Consider the following 16,574-nt stretch of genomic DNA (forward strand, 5'->3'; position numbering starts at 1 on the left):
GTGACGTTTCCGATTTCTTTGGCGAACGTAAACAATCATGGCCGACAGCGAAACCAAACAGCCCGTCTATTTAGTGATTAGCAACATTCCCGTAGCCTTCCACTCCGCCGACCTGAGGAATTATTTCAGTCAGTTTATAGAGAGCGGTGCTTTTCACTGCTTCCACTATCGACACCGACCGGAAGTTCTGAAAGAGCCCGAACGGTCCGAACCCACAACGGGAGGCGACGGAGAGAACGTTAGCATCGCATCCCCGGAGTCCGAAGCACCAAAGCAGGGCAGCTGTGTGTCGAAGCCGGCGGTGAAATCATGCTGTTGCGTCGTTTCTGTTCACGCTAATCACGCCGACAGGTTCCTCCGCATGTATGCAGGGAACCACTGGATCGACTCGAAGGGGAACTGGCTGGGCAGGCGCTGTGTTATCAGGAGGATACGAGTCTCCAGTGACAAAGGTTAGTGTGTGATGTAATGTGGTAGGTATGCATAAAGGTGCCAGTCCTTTGATTGACATTTTGAAGCAAGTATTAGTCATTTTCTTATGATAGGAAACAAGCATAAAGTTCATAAAACAGTTAATGAATGACATGGAATGGCTTCCCGCCTCATCACAGGCCTCCGATGCTGTCTTAAAAAGTTATCAATGCACTGGACACAATTTAGAAATGTTGCCTTTTAAAGTCTCTCAAAATGAGAAATTAAACATTTTAAAATCTATAGCGCTTTCGAATGATATCTCTAGTTTGTCTATTAATAAACGAGTTATAGATAGATATAATCCATAGATCAATTTAAATTTACATGTTGTTGTTTTTTTGTAGCCCTAAATTTGTTGCAACCTAGATTTTAAACAGGATCAATGTCTCTTAATATGAATCCCAAATCATCAGCATAGGTTTTATTTTTATTCACTTTTTTTTTCCAAGACAAAATGTATTGATCACTGATCAGACTTAATGAATACAATAATCCATCTTAATGGCATCCAAGAGATGTTTTACAAATCTTAGGGATCTTAGAATTGAACTAATGTTTGTCCAAATGCTAGAAAAAACAAAAAACAATTTAAAAAATCAGTTAAATCTCCCTTTGTAACAGATGAACCCCCTACCTGTTTCATGTGTTGCAGATCATACAGATGAGTAAACCGATAGAAACTTTGAGGGAAAAAAATAGACAACACAAAAAATACTTTTGAAATAAAAAATCTAAATGGAAAATCTAAAGATCTATTGCTAATACCACAATACGTAGATAAAGTATGCTCAGCATTATCTTTGTCCTTTCAGGTGAAGGTTCCTTCCCTTATAAGACCAAGTTTGAGCAACGTCATCATGTCTCCTTAACGGAGCAGTTCACTGACGCTGACCTGAACAGCCTGCCTGAGCTCAACCCACCTGCTCTGATGCAGAACGGAAACGTGGGCACGCCAATCAGAGTCTTCCTCCAGCTCATCCAGTCCTGTCGCCTACCTCCACGTCTCATCCGGAAGCTGGGCCTCACCTTCCCGAAAACTGGCTCCAGTCGTCGCTATGGAAACGTACCCTTCCAGTACTACAATACGTGCACCCTCCCATCCACAGAGGAGACGGTGTTAACCGCTGCTGGACACGAGATATCGGGGCCAGGCTCTTTGATCGCTCCATCGTCTAGATCGAGACTAATGGCTGATGATGTTCATGCAACAGAGGCGGATGAAACGCAGAACGAAGCGGCAGAAGAAGAAGGAGAGGATGTCCAGTCGAATGCAGATGATGTAGGTTTCATTTGCAAATTATTAACATATTATCATGTTTCCTTCTGGTTTGTTAATGATGCACTTGTGTGGCTGCAGGACGATGACTGCTGTGAAGAGTGGGAACGTCACGAGGCCCTGCATGATGATGTCACCAGCCAGGAACGCAGCAAAGAGAGGCTTTTCGAGGAAGAAATTGAGTTGAAGTGGGAAAAAGGAGGTTCCGGTCTGGTTTTCTACACTGACGCTCAGTACTGGCATGAGGATGAAGGAGGTAACACAGAAAAAATGACATGTGTGAAGCTATTTATTGGATTGTTCTTTAGAAATAGAAAACACACGGTAGCTTTTCCACTTTCTTTCCCTCTACAGACATTAGTTTTATTGGTATTTTTTAAAAATACACCAGAACAACAAAATGCAGAGCTGTGAAATGGAAGAAAGAAGAGATATGAGTGTGAAACAAATCAGTTTGCTTTCCCTTCATATTAAGATCCGGTTTTTCTGATACCCCTTAATTAAATCCTTCATCTGATGTGCAAATAGAATCCACCTTTCTGTCATTCATAAATCCATCTGTTCTGTGAAGGCCTCAGAGCTGTTAGAGACCATCAGTGACTAAATAGTATCTTGAACCCAAAGTCACACATTAGACAACCCTGGTGCAATGTAGTAGTGAGGGCCTTTCAAAGGGGGTCTTTGAATCCATCCTGGGAAAGTGGCAACAAGACCGCTGCTGTTTGAACAAAACAAATAGAAGTCTGAAAATGTTTCTGCATGCTGCTCGCATGTCCTGCCTCTCAGTAAAACATCCTCAGATCTGTCACTTTGAGACATCGGGTTTGCGGTCACATTTCACTGCGTACAAAGTAGCTACATGGTTGGAGGAGAGACACACACCAGCACTCAGTGAATATTAAGCACCAGCTACTTCGATGTTTATGTAAAAGTTAGGAGATGGGTCGGTTTAAAAAAATAAAAAAAATATATAGAGATCATACCACTGAAAAATCTGTTTGTTAGAAATACGGAGCTTTTTCAGCTAAAAAATGGCAACAAATTGTAAGTTAATACAAGTTAGTATTATAATGCAAGGAGCTTGAGAAAACATAGTTTGTTCTCCTTTACTTGTTAAAAAAGCTTGGCTTCTCAGAGGACCATGACTCCCCCTAAAATTAACATGTTTTCTTATTGTACAGACAGAATCAGACTGCACAGCTTCAACATATCTTGAAAATTTGTTTCTGGCATCATTATATTAGTAAAAAGGTTCGTAAATCTTTTTAAACAGTGCAGAGAGAAGTAGGGAGAGCTGCAGATTTAAAAGTGAAACAGATTTACTGGGATATGCAACCAAGTTTACCAGAAAGTTTACAAGAAAAAAATGTGCTATGCTATATTTAAAATGAAGCATATCCATATTTTTTTAGGTGGATGGAATTGAAATCGTAATTCTAGGGGTGCAGGATATATCGATTTTGGCATCGGAATCGGCTGTTATTCGTTATTTTTTTATACATTATTGTTTTTGGGTCCTATATATGTAATGCACTAAAACAGAGGTCCCCAACCACCAGGCCGCGGACCGGTACCGGGTCGCACAGAAAATATATATATATGTATAATTTATGGACGATCAGAGTCTGAGTGACGATTTATTTTGAAAAATACATAACATTGGGGTATTCTCTCCCAATTACATCAGTCGGTGCATCTGTGCCTCTTGACACAGGTTAATTCATTTCAAGACTCATCCTATCTATAACATCCTATCTTTGTGAAGCGGGATTTTCTGCGGTTACAGCGACCAAAACAAAGCTACGGAGCTGACTGGACATCAGGAGCACACTTTCTGTGTCATTGTCTCCGATTACGTCTAGATGGGACTGGTTTGTTTCATAAAAACAAGTCCAGGGCTCCCACTAATTCAACACAATGAGGAGTTTTATTTTTCTGCTGTTTGTATTTGATTTTATGCCAGTCGTATCATTTTATTTGATCGTATTTACCCCCCAGACTTTAAAGACTGGTCCATGAAAATATTGTCTGACATATAACCGGTCTGTGGCGCAAAAAATGTTGGGGACTGCTGCACTAAAATACATCTCTGTAACTATCTATAAATATAAATATTAGTGTATTATAGTTCTCTTGTTTTTTCAACAACAGCAAGGCATTCAATAATTATATGTTTGAGCTAATTTTTTTAAAATACCAAAAGCTAATGAAAGCGTTTGGGACGAGTAACTGCAGGTCCATCAGCCCCCACCCGAACGTCCCCACCAATTTTCCTCACAAAGTTACACCCTTGAACCTTGCATCCTTTTCCAGAAACATTAGTTTTATGACTGCAATGTGACCAAAATCCACTTTTATGTATTTTATCTTTTTTTTTTTTTTTTTTCTTGTATAGTAACTAATATTTGCTCGTCTTGTAGATTTTGATGAGCAAACTGCAGACGACTGGGATGTTGACATGAGCGTTTACTACGATAAAGGTATCACAGCCATCTTTGATACAAACCGATCAATAAAATTATAAATGAAGCTGCATGTTTTGTTTTTATCCTGGTAGTCAAGTTTACTCTAACCCTTCCTTTCACAGACGGAGGCGACATGGACGCTCGTGACTACATAAAAATGCGCTATGAACAAAGACTGAGGGAAGGCGTTGAAGACGGATCGGGGCACAATCAGTCTATCGGCAGCTTTGAGAGATTTACTAAGGTAAGCAGACTTATCCAGTTCTCATGCTCCTGTGCTCTTATCTAGGAGTGTTCTTCATATTTCTTTGTATGCGATTAGGGCTTCGGGCGACGCTTGATGGAGAAGCAGGGCTGGAAGGACGGTGAAGGTCTGGGAAGCAGCCAGGTTGGAATTTCTGATGCTCTGGAGAGTGAGGGCCAACATCCACGCTGTAAACGAGGCTTTGGGTTAGTTTGGATGTTTAATCAGAAACAATAGTCTAGTATTTTCTTCTAGTGATTGAAATCAAATTGTTAACGCATTCTTTTTTTTTTTGGCAGGTATCACGGAGAAAAGCTGGTGTTGCACCCTGTAAAGAAAAGCAGAGCAGATGTTCTCATCAGCACAGTGTACGATAAACCCAAAGACATTGATGAAGGTGACACCTTACTGAGACGTCAACCCAACACCAGCATGAAGTACCGAGGCTGGCAGCCAGGTGGCAGCATTGGATCAAAAACATGACATCTGCAAAACATTTAGCTCTGTTTTATTTATTGTTTTATAATAAAACCTTTTTAAATCATTTAATTTTGTTTGTCCTAATTTTCCCATTAATATCTCCCATGATTATTGGAAACATATCATCTATAAATTATTGCTAAAATGGATTTTTATGTATAATGTGGAAGGAGGGGATTTTACTAAAACTGGAGGAAATCTAAACAGCCCCAATGATAAATATGATGCTCATAATTTTCTTTAGCAGGAAAAAAAATGGTTGGTGCAGCTAAGTATACTGCAATCCTTGGAGACATCGTGCTACAGGTTGGTCCTCAGGAAAAAAAAAATTTTCCTGGTGGAAAATGATTCTGCAAATAGTGCATGGCATCACTATACCAAAACGTGATTTAGGAAATATGGCAAAACTTAAATAAAAAAAAAACATACACTCAGATGCTCTACATCAAAGTTTTCTGAGATTGAGCAATTTTGTAATAGAAAAAATGGGAAAAGACTGCCATCCCTAGAGGGGTTAAGTTGGTGGAGACGTGCTCTGGGAGGCTTGGAGCTGTGACTGCAATCAGGAATGTTGGATATGAATAACTTTGACAAATTTTATTCTCATTTTGTATACACAGAGTGTATACAAAACGAAAAATTTGTTTCCATTTCTTAAAACGCAGCAGTGATCAAATGTAAACAGTGTGGGAGAAATAAACATGGTGCAAAAATGCAGTTATATGGAAGTTCAGAGCATTTGAATATATATATAGTGCAGTATTTTGGTTTGGTGTTATCAGTGTGATGCAAAGTCTGTGACATGATTTAGAGTTTTCTTTCAATAGTTTGCTGTCTTATGGCTGTGGGGAAGAAGCTGTTTCGGAATTTGCTGGACCTACATCGAATGCTGCAAAGCCCCTTCCCAGAGGGCAGCAGGGAGGACAGTCCATGGTGGAGGTGTGAGGGGTCATTGATGATGTTATGGGTTCGGGACACGCAGCACTGGGATGAAATGTCTTTAAAGGAGGGATGATCTTCTCTGCTGTTCTCACCACTCTTCTCAGGTTCTTCCAGTCTGTGGCACTGCAGCCTCCACACAGTGAGACAGCTGGTCAGAACGCTCTCTATGGTGTTTCTGTAGAAGGTGGTGAGGGCAGGTGAGCTCTCCTCATCCACCTAAGGAAGTACATGCGCTTTTGTGCCCTTTTAACTAATGAGATGATGTTTACAGTCCAGGTGAGGGTGTCTATGATCTGCACCCCCAGGGATGTGGTTCTGCTGACCACCTCTACAGCTGAGCTGTTGATGAGCAGTGGAGCGTGGTTAGGACGGTTCTTCCTAAAGTCGACGATGATCTCCTTCATTTTCTCCACAATCAGGATCAGACTGTTGTCTCTGACAACCCGTTCCACAACTAAAACACTTTGAGGCCATCGCTGAAATCAGGTATTCACTGTAATGTTCAGGGAATGTTCAGTCAGCATCACGGATATGTTTGTTCACTGCTCATCAGCAAGGTACTTTAATTTGACAGGGTTTTTTTAATCATTATTTTTTTAGAAGTATTTTTTAACAAACATTCAAAATCAATATTTCATTTTACTATATTGTAATTTAGTAAATCTGTATTTTTTTTTCAGTTCTGTGGTATTTGAATCACTAGTGATAATGTATCATTTTGTTTAATTGGAGGGTATGTAAACTTTCAAGCACAACTGCAGGTGTTAAGATAGCAATTTTCCAAACACACTTATGGAGAGAACACTCTCCCAACGAGTTCTAATAAAACAGATCACTGGGATCAAAGCATCTATTTGTGTCTTTAAAAACATTGTGCCAACAAGATAATACTAGGACTAAATCTCAACAGTATGCGTAAAAATTATTCACAGAAATGATAAAATGCTGGTTGAGTTCTTTTGCCACATGCATCATTGATTGCATTTCCTTTTGTATTTAGTGCAGTCTTTTAATAGTTCTTCCAGTCAGTATTTATTTTGAAATATCTCTTTCCTACTGCCCTTGGTAGAGTAAATCAGTCTGTCTTCCCTTGGTTTTGAATTTTGATGCATAGTTAAATTCTCCATTTTTATATTGGCTTATGTTAACACATAGTAGGAATACCTGCTGTACATTTAAAGTAAACTTTTCACATATTGGCCAGGACATCCTTGTAAAAGAGATTCCACATGCCATTTCATTTGTTTCCTGGTTAAATAAATGTTGCATTAAAAAGTGATATCTATTTAATTTAAAAGACAAATGGGAAACTTTTTCTTGCAATATGACATCGTCCAATTTTCAATTAAACGTTTGTACGACTTTCTTTAAAGTAGCAGCTTTTCCCCCTCTCTTTCAGAAGTGTATTGCATAAACTAAACATCTGTTTACATCGCAACTTGAAAGAAAAGAAAAACATTAAGAAAAGTGTTAGGAGGTATGATTGGCTATATGTTATACATTATTTTACTGTATTGTTTGAGTTTGTCATTCTTACTGTTCCAAATAAAGTTATAACAAAAAAAAAAAATGAAGTAGCAGCTTTTATTATGAAAAGCCACAAATAACCCGGAAGTAATTCAAAGCTTTAGCCTACTAGTTATACCTGCATGTCTAAACTGATGCGACCTGCGGTAAATACGTATCGCTGTTTTTATGTATAAGTCTTCTAACAATTAAATTAGCCATTCTATTAACTTAACTCGTTTTTATACACATTCTGTCAATAAGTTGCTTAAAATCTAACTGAAGTAGAAGGATTTCCTTATTTCCGCGCTTTAGTTGAGCCGTTAATGTGAGGAAGCAGGTTTCTGGTCATCAGAAACTAACTGTCGGGTAACAGCAGAGCCTGATGCTGCTACATTAACTCCCTCTGCTCCCAGTTTGGACGCCATGTCCGCTCAGCAGGGAGCCAAACCCTCCCTGCGCTTCGGCCAGGTGGTCATCGGCCCCCCAGGCTCCGGGAAAACCACTTACTGCCATGGGATGCAGGAGTTCCTGAGCAGCCTGGGTCGGAAGGTGGTGGTAGTGAACATGGATCCAGCCAACGAAGGGATCCCTTACTCCTGCTCTGTGGACATCTCTGAACTGGTTACTCTGGATGATGTCATGGAGAACCTGAAGCTGGGACCTAATGGGGGACTTCTTTACTGTATGGAGTATGTGGAAGCAAATCTGGACTGGCTGGAGAGCAAGCTGACACAATACAGTGACTGTTACTTCTTGTTTGACTGTCCTGGACAGGTGGAGCTTTACACCCACCAGAGCTCAGTCAAGAATATATTCTCACAGCTGGCCAAGTGGAATTTCAGAGTAAGAGAGAATAAATGATCATCTGATTGTTTTTGTTGCTCTGTGTCATAGTGCCAAATCTGCTCTGTTTTGGTATTCCTAAGGAAAATCTAGTCCTTGCTGAGTAAAAAGAGGGGTACAGCCAGGACAGGTCACACTGGGATCAAAGGGCAGTTTAGCTACCATCCTGTAACTTTTAGATGCATGTCTTCTCTAACACGCCTGAATCAAAAGGCTAAATCCCCTCATTTAGCCCAGCAGTGGCATGGGAACGAGCCACTCATTTGATACGGGTTTGTTAAAAATGGGGTGCATCAAAAAGTTGCAGGATCGGAGCTCTAAAGAGGTGTAGCCAGAAAATCCTAATAGGGGTGGCCAGTCAATAAACCAATGTACATTGAGGTGCCAGAACCTCAGGGTCATTCTACACTGTTCCAACGCATATATATTTAAACATCCATGGCGTCTAAATAAAAGGTATAGTGGACAAAACTCTTTCAGCTTTGAGTTCTGGGGCGAACATATTTTACATTGTCATTACCTACTTTTATCAATAATCATTCTGCAATTCTGTACTAATATCCACATTCAATGATTTTTTTAAAGTTATTATTGAAGCAGTTTTTTATTTATGATTTCACTGAAGACTCCTAGATGACTTACAGAGACATGTTATTTTCCTTTTTACCCAAAATAACACAAAATTTAGTTTTGAAAAGAGCATTAATTCTGTATTTATCATCTTTAATGTTAGTATATTGATGTGCATAATTAACGACAGTGTTTCTGTTGTAAAGTAATTATTAATCTATGAAAAATGAAAATGTTTAATAAGTTTGAAAATTCCCCTTGAGAGTATTACTGCTTCCACTGTCTGTATTAGAGGGAATAAAATTTTAGGGGTGGCCAATGATTGGCTAAGGGTGGCCACCCCTTGCCCCCCTTCTAGCTCCGCCCCTGTAGCTTTTTGGTACTGGACTCGAGGACCCCTGCATTAAACTTTTGTTTTTGTTTTTAAATGGGAAGGAAACCAGAACACCATTTCATGTTGATCATATTCCATTTATTTACACTGATCCTCAGTCTGTGGTGTGCTTTGTGTTTTATTCTCCCAGCTCACTGCGGTTCACCTTGTAGACTCTCATTACTGCGCCGACCCAGCCAAGTTCATCTCTGTGCTCTGCACTTCTCTGTCCACCATGCTGCATGTAGAGCTTCCCCACGTCAACGTCCTCTCCAAGATGGACCTGATTGAACAATATGGAAAACTGGGTACGTGATTCAGATACGTATGGTCAGATGGATTTAACCCCAGCTTAACTCACTTTTATTTTATTTACAGCATTCAACCTTGACTTCTACACAGAGGTTATGGACCTGACCTATCTTCTTGATCACTTGGCCGCAGACCCTTTCTTTAAAAAATTTCACCATCTCAACGAAAAGCTGGCAGAAGTCATACAAGATTATAGCCTGGTGTCTTTCGTACCTCTTAACGTACAGGTATCTGTTAACTCACACAGCTTTAGTGAGTCTAGACGTCAAATGCCAAAATAAGCTAAAATTATTTTCTAAAGATGCTTCAACTGAATACAGATCTAATAGATCTCACTGATTATAGACTGTTTACTTATGAATACTGTTAGCTATAATGTCTCTGCTGATCCAAATAATCTGTAGGTTTGTGCAATAACGGCAGTGGGGGTCCATGGAATTGCTCAAACATACACTGCAAATAAGGGTGTGATAAATCAAGAAAATAAAACTAAATCCAGAGAAAACCAAGTGAAATGATCTGTCCCTGCAGAAAGATCATTTTACTTTAACAGATTTGGGATTTTTAAATCTAGAAAAAAGCATATTGAACACTTAAATTAGAAATTATGTTTTTAAACAAGATTCATTTTCTGACACTTCAAAATACAAGTTTTTTTGTGTGTGTTTCTTGTTGAGAACCAAATAATTAGCAGTGCATAATCCAATCCTAGATAATCGAGACCTTTTGAATTGACAATTCTCTGCTCCATGCAGTATTTTACACAAACTAATGTATTTTGAGTTTTAATTTCATATATTGTACATCTCTAAAAAGATTTATTAAGAAATATTTAGATAAAACCACAATTTCAGATTTCAATCCTGTGAAAGAATGAAAAAAATCATTAAAAAAGTAAGATGTTTTGCATCTAAAACAGTCAATGTGTTGTCATAATATAGGATGTTTTCTTTTAATAGCTATCCTGTGCAAGTCATAGGGCTTTTTGCCAAGTTAGCTCTTTAAAATAATTAGTTTTAGTTTGTTATATTAGAACTTCATAACAAGCTCCTTCACAATTAACTTCACAGAAGTTTCTTTTGTACTTTAATTTTCTGGCGTATATTCCAGAGAATAATCACCTATTTTGTTTTATGCAGGCTTTTGCACCTGGCTGCTACCTAAAGAAATTCAAATTATTCAAATCGGGAGCAGAAGGGGTTATAATAATGAATATAAAGATGTTTTTACATTGTTTTCTGACATGATCTGATTATTTTATCTCTCATTAATGACATCAGTGTGGATACTTTCCTCCTGTTTTATTCATACCTGTATTTTTACTCCCTAATGCTTGGCCATTTTGAAAGCAAAGCTAAATCTCTGGCTTCAGCAGAGAGAAGAAAAATCTTTCCAGTTCTTCTCTTTTTTGCTTCCAATGTATCTTTGTTTATCTCACAAAGTTAAACCCTGATAAAAACCTTCAAGACTGAGTAAGGCCGATCACCATGCTCTTACTCAGTCAAGGTTTCAGTGAGAGTCCTTTCAGGCTAGTATTTCGTCATTGGGTAGTTTCTCTGAATTCCTACGGGGGAAGTCCCAAGATCACATGCTAATTCTTCTTTCCGCTCTCCAGGACAAAGAGAGCATGATTCAGGTCTTGCGTGCTGTGGACAAGGCCAACGGGTACTGCTTTGGAGACCTGGAGGAGAGGAATCTGCAGGCAATGATGTCAGCTGCTGTGGGGGCAGACTTCCAGTTCAGCTCGTATCCTTTCCTTTTTAATTGGGTGACTCATTTGGGTTGAAATTAACACGAAACTCTCAGATGTTTAAACTGCTCTGGTTTATTTATTACACCTAACCTAATCAAAGTGAGTAGTTATGGTAGAAATAGTGTGATACTTCTAATGAAACAGAGCATTTGTCAGACTTCCAAGCATTTTCCTTCACCTTTGACCCTCTAGAACTCTTGGAGTACAAGAGAGGTACGTTGAAACCAGTGGGAAGACCGTGGAAGAGGAAATGATGGAGCTGTAGAATAAAAAAGATCAAAGCCTTTTTTTGATAAACCAGAGGAGTGTAGGCCCCATTTATTGATTGTTTTCTTTGTGATATTCTTTTGTAATATTAAACATTAATAAAAATATAATAAGTTGTCGCTTGTGTTTTTTTGTTTGTTTACGCTGTTCTGTAGCAACACAGTAACTGCAGGAAGTAGTGCATAACTGTGAAACCTTGGGACCAATGTGTAAAAGTATAACTTTTTGTGTACTGCTCAATGCTGTGTGATGCTAAGCTAATCACCATAAACCCACCATCGTGTCAAGAAACATGGTGGCAGCATCATGCTGTGGGGACACTTTTCTCTGATGAGACAGTTTTGAGCTTTTTGTCTGTTCCAAAGGCTACTTGTGGTGAAAAGACAATGTTACAATGTCATAATGAAGCATGGTGGCGGTTACATCATGCTGGGGGAAAACCTTTCTTCAACTGGCACTGGGAAGGGGGTCAGAATTTATTGAAAGGTGGTATGGTTTGTAATTACAAACATATAACATAAATTAATTTTTTATTTTAGGTTTTAAAGAAATGTGGAGTGTAACAGAATCACTTATATTTGAATGAAGATTAAACACATGCTAGATTATATTATGTTTCATCAGGTGATGGAAGTATAGGTGTAATTCTTTGAATCTGATGAAACAGATCAACTCTACCGGTTAATCAAAGCCTTCAGCAGCATCAGATAAGCCAGAAGTGAATTAAAAGTTTGCAGTGCTGTATCTGTACTGGCCGGCAGATGGCGCATGTGCTCATAAATCCCTCCCGCCCTGATCCGGGAAAAGTCTGCTCCAATTATTTCCTTTTGCCAAAGCAGAAAAATTAAGTCAGGCGGGGAGAGGAAGCCACATTAAATCTGTGTTTCTGCACAACTGGCCCTGTGTCTCGTCTTTGGGATGGAAGATATCCCTTCTTTCTCTCTACTATAAGCATACATTTTTATTGTGTTATAAATATTTACGTCATGATCTATCAGTAAATTTCAAACGTGTACATTTTGCACCAGAATAGAAATAGACGCATGTTAATAAAAGGGTTTTATTCTGTGTGTTTGTGTATTAGTGTGTCTTCCTGCTCTGCTGCAAGTCAGACTAAAATAAAGCGTGATCCACTTCACGGGCCTCGCAGCAGTGTGGGAAATCACATTAACCCTCTGTGGTGTTGATGTGGCTGCAAATGATCTCTGGACAGCTTCCTGCCTGCAAAGCTCTGTATGCATTAGGGGGGTGTGTCAGGCAGAATGTTAAATTGTGTTTCAGTGTTTGTACATGTGATCAAGTATGCCTCCTCATTGGTACTTCCTGCCTTTCCCCCTCTATAAGCCCCCTAGAGGAAGGTGTGTGGTGTGCTTGAGTGTGAACAGAGAGTGAGAAAAGAAAGCGAAAGGCACTCTGGTCCCACTTACATCCTAAAATCAGAAATTATATCAATTATATTCTTAAATTCTTTACAACTTTTAAGTTTTTAAATATTCTGCAAAGCATTTCTTTCTTTTTAACACACTAATCACCCCCCCACCCCCACCCCCCAATGCAGAGCACACACCCTGTGTTGCAAAAAAAAAAATGTCTGCTTCTTTCACCTCTAGAGAAGAGAGCTCTAATGGTTCATTCTTCTTTATTAGCTGTGAGACTTTGAAGCTGTTTACGTGTCTTATTTCAGCTAGATAAAGTCTACTTTAATTTTCTGTTTGGTTCAGTTCAATGGCAGCAGGCTGAGAGAGAGAGAGAGTGCCCATCCCCCATGCACAGCAGAGAGTGTTTCTGCTGGAGTGAGATACAGAGGGGGTGGTAGAGGAGAGCAGAGCAGACAGGCAGGCAGGCAGGGGAGGGAACAGGAGGGAATGTGCATTGGTAGTCTCGCTTGCTGCAAAGCTTCCTCCTTGTGCTGTGGAAAAACCTCTGCTGTTTGCCTGGCCTTTCAAAATACTCTTGGAAACAGTTCTGATAAAGAACAACAGCAACAAAAATGTTTAAAAAAAAGATTTGGTTGGGTTGTTAATTTATTTTTTTCTCAACGAACAGATATGATTGATTCAAAATTGCTTTTCAGCATTTTTTTTTTTTTTTTTTTTTTCACAATTACAGATTGCTAAAAGAAATCTTTGACATTCCTTCTTGGTCTTGAAAATAATAAAATGTTTAACTTAACCATAACGGGCCTAATCATGGGCTGCTTACATGACATATATGCTACAACAAAGTGTAGATCCAGTTTTATAGGTTTGTAAAGAATGACAATACCGTTTCTATATTTTGGGTCTAATAAGTTACCAGAGAGAGTTTAACATACAACTAAGCTTGCTGTACTTTATAGAGCACAAAGTTAGAAAGCTGCCCTGACACCTGAGGCTGTGCATGGCCAGTCAGCTGGCTGAAAGAGGACTTCTATGCTTCTTCCTTGCTTCAGAGAGAGAAAATAATGTGACGGATTTTATACCAAGACAGACTTCTTTTTCTGGTTCAGTGTCACCCTGAGCCAAACCGAGCACCAAGCTGTATGGGAATCTGTTTCCTCTTACCAAAAGCACTGACAATCATTAACAACATATTACACTTTAATAGTTTATACATATATACTTTTAGCATGTTTACTTTTTGCACTAACTTGTAAGGTATAGTCAACTTTAACACACCATAAGAATCTCACACAAACCCAAACATACAGCTATGTTTTCAGGTTTTTTAAGGACATTTCATTGACATACATTAATTTTATACATATATATACTCCTAACCCTAGGTTAAACTGAATTCACACTACAGTCCTACATCTAACCCCAATGCAAAGAAGAGAACTTTACCATAGGGAGACCACATGATTGTCCCCATATGTACCTGTAAGTCCCCACAACATAGGATGTCTTACAAAACACTGCACCCACATTGTAAGTAAAAACTTGGAGACTTTAACATCCATAATAAAATGCAACAAAAAAGACCTGGAATAAAGCAAAATTAAAACAAACAGATTCACAATGAAACATAAACATGACCAAATAATAACTGAATGAATCCCTTAGAGGAAATTCTTTTCTGGCAGTGCAATCACAAGTAAGATATAAGAATACAATAAGATAAGGATAAGAGTAAAATAAGGATCACAGTAAATATAATCAATAGAATTTACAATTATTATGCTGCTCAGTACCATATTACAATTATTGCACATGACCATGTTATTTTGCGTAGTGAAGTAATGAAATAAATGTGTTATTATAAAAAAATGATGTCATTAATAATGATAATATGAAACTATAATGTGTAAGACAGCTTGTGATACAGTCACACATGTTTTCTATATCACTCAGCAAGCAACACAAGTCTTGTTGGTTTTAACTAATCACTTTGGACAACCATGTTATAAAAAAAAATTAATGGAGTACAAAAAATAATGAGATGCCAGGTGAGTTCAGTTTGAGAGGAAACCAGTACACTCAAAACCAGCAGATGCAACAGTTATGAAATGATGAAAACACGTGTAAGACAGACTGATACTCATACCCTCTGTCACTGTGACTTTTAAGTGTTTCAGAGCTTGAGAGGTTTTTTAAACATCACACACCTGTGTATGAATCTATGCTTTGTTTCTCTCAAAGGCTATTTTCAATAAATTTTTTGTTTTACCCTCCTTGAATGATCACTCCATAATGGAAATACAGATATGGACTACAGATTAGAAGAATTGATAGCCAACACTTTTGATTTTTAAATTGAAACACAATTAAAAAGAATCACAAGATCAGATGCAACCTATATGCAACAGAACAAAAAACATGAAAAAAACTGCTAAAATACAACAAAGTACAATTTGAAACATAAAAGCAACCCTGCCTGTTACAAAGGATGCATCATGTGCAGAGACATTTCCTCATGGTCAGGGCCAGTCTTTAGTCAGAGCTTAGCAGCATAACATGTAACATATATAGCATAGCAGCACACACATATACACACACACAAACACACACACACACATATATATATATATATATATATGTTATCAGAGTAAATTGGCCTAGTGAACTAAAAATATGTCATATAAATAATAGAAAAAAAGAACTTTATTGATTCCACATTAGAGAAATTTACCCATTTAACCCACACCCTTGAGGAGAAGCAGGCTGCCATCGTGGGGCGTCCAGGAAGTAATGGGGGGTTAAGGGTCTTGCTCAGAGAGCCAGAGTGGCAGTCTGTGGGAGTCGGGTCCAAGTTCAGAACCTCAGGATTCCAAGCTCTATGCCCTAACCACTAGGCTGCCAAATGTCATATAAAAATGACATTTGGATTATTCTGATATCATCAAGCCACAGCGTCCACCACCTCAAAGCGGAAGTATGTCTTGTTTAGGTGGGATGCTCATGAGCACTTAGGTCAGCTTGACCCATAACTTGATCTTGACAATCGTTTACATATATGTCGATCAGATTGTCAATCGCCACAAACCACTCCTATCAATCAGATTATGTTTTCATTTCGAATCCTGCCAATTCCAATCAGAGTATGCAGCTGGCTAGTGGTAAGTCACCACTGTCTGTCCTGCAAACAGGATGCCTAGGTTTGTATCACAGCTGGGAGGAGTGAGTGTGGGTCCTTAGGCAAGACCCTTCACGCTAATGCCTGCTTTGGGGAGTGGCGGCCTAGTGGTTAGGGCATTGCACTTGGAGTCTGGCTCCCTGAGCAAAGACCCTTAACCCCCACACTGCTCCCCAGGCTCTGCACAATGGCAGCCCACTGCTCCCCAAGGGGATTGGTAAAATGCATATACTTAATTTTGCTGCTCTTGTGACGGTTTAATGACAATACAAAAACTGGGAAAAAAGACTATTCCAAATTTAACATATGTGTTCAGATTAGTAACTTGTTAATGTGGTGTTGTTGTTTTTTTTGTTTTGTTTTTTTTAAGTCATACTCTTTGTAAATTGAAGTGCTTCAATTAAAAACTGTTTGGACTTACAAAAAACACACTAAAACAAACAAAAAATAATTCACAGTTTAGAAATACCATTTGTGGAGAGCATATTTAACAAGAAGATATGTATATATAT

The 16,574-nt window shown here is 38.7% G+C and overlaps 2 protein-coding genes across 2 annotated transcripts; both read left to right on the plus strand.

Annotated features, from left to right (window-relative positions):
- gpatch3 (G patch domain containing 3) lies at nucleotides 1-5,008 on the plus strand. The gene is made up of 7 exons (XM_038285522.1): nucleotides 1-452; nucleotides 1,287-1,753; nucleotides 1,832-2,006; nucleotides 4,171-4,230; nucleotides 4,338-4,459; nucleotides 4,538-4,665; nucleotides 4,759-5,008. The coding sequence occupies exons 1-7, from the start codon at nucleotides 38-40 to the stop codon at nucleotides 4,940-4,942; spliced, it is 1,551 nt and encodes a 516-aa protein (XP_038141450.1). The 5' UTR covers nucleotides 1-37; the 3' UTR covers nucleotides 4,943-5,008.
- Nucleotides 5,009-7,497: 2,489 nt separating this feature from the next.
- On the plus strand, nucleotides 7,498-11,623 carry gpn2 (GPN-loop GTPase 2). Its single transcript, XM_038285374.1, has 5 exons — nucleotides 7,498-8,233; nucleotides 9,328-9,484; nucleotides 9,555-9,715; nucleotides 11,104-11,234; nucleotides 11,434-11,623. Exons 1-5 carry the CDS (start codon nucleotides 7,814-7,816, stop codon nucleotides 11,504-11,506), a joined length of 942 nt encoding a protein of 313 aa, XP_038141302.1. The 5' UTR covers nucleotides 7,498-7,813; the 3' UTR covers nucleotides 11,507-11,623.
- Nucleotides 11,624-16,574: the final 4,951 nt, after the last annotated feature.

The sequence above is a fragment of the Cyprinodon tularosa genome, unplaced genomic scaffold (genome assembly GCF_016077235.1).
Source record: "Cyprinodon tularosa strain WSP-4 unplaced genomic scaffold, ASM1607723v1 ctg210, whole genome shotgun sequence".
Classification (NCBI taxonomy): Eukaryota; Metazoa; Chordata; class Actinopteri; order Cyprinodontiformes; family Cyprinodontidae; genus Cyprinodon; species Cyprinodon tularosa.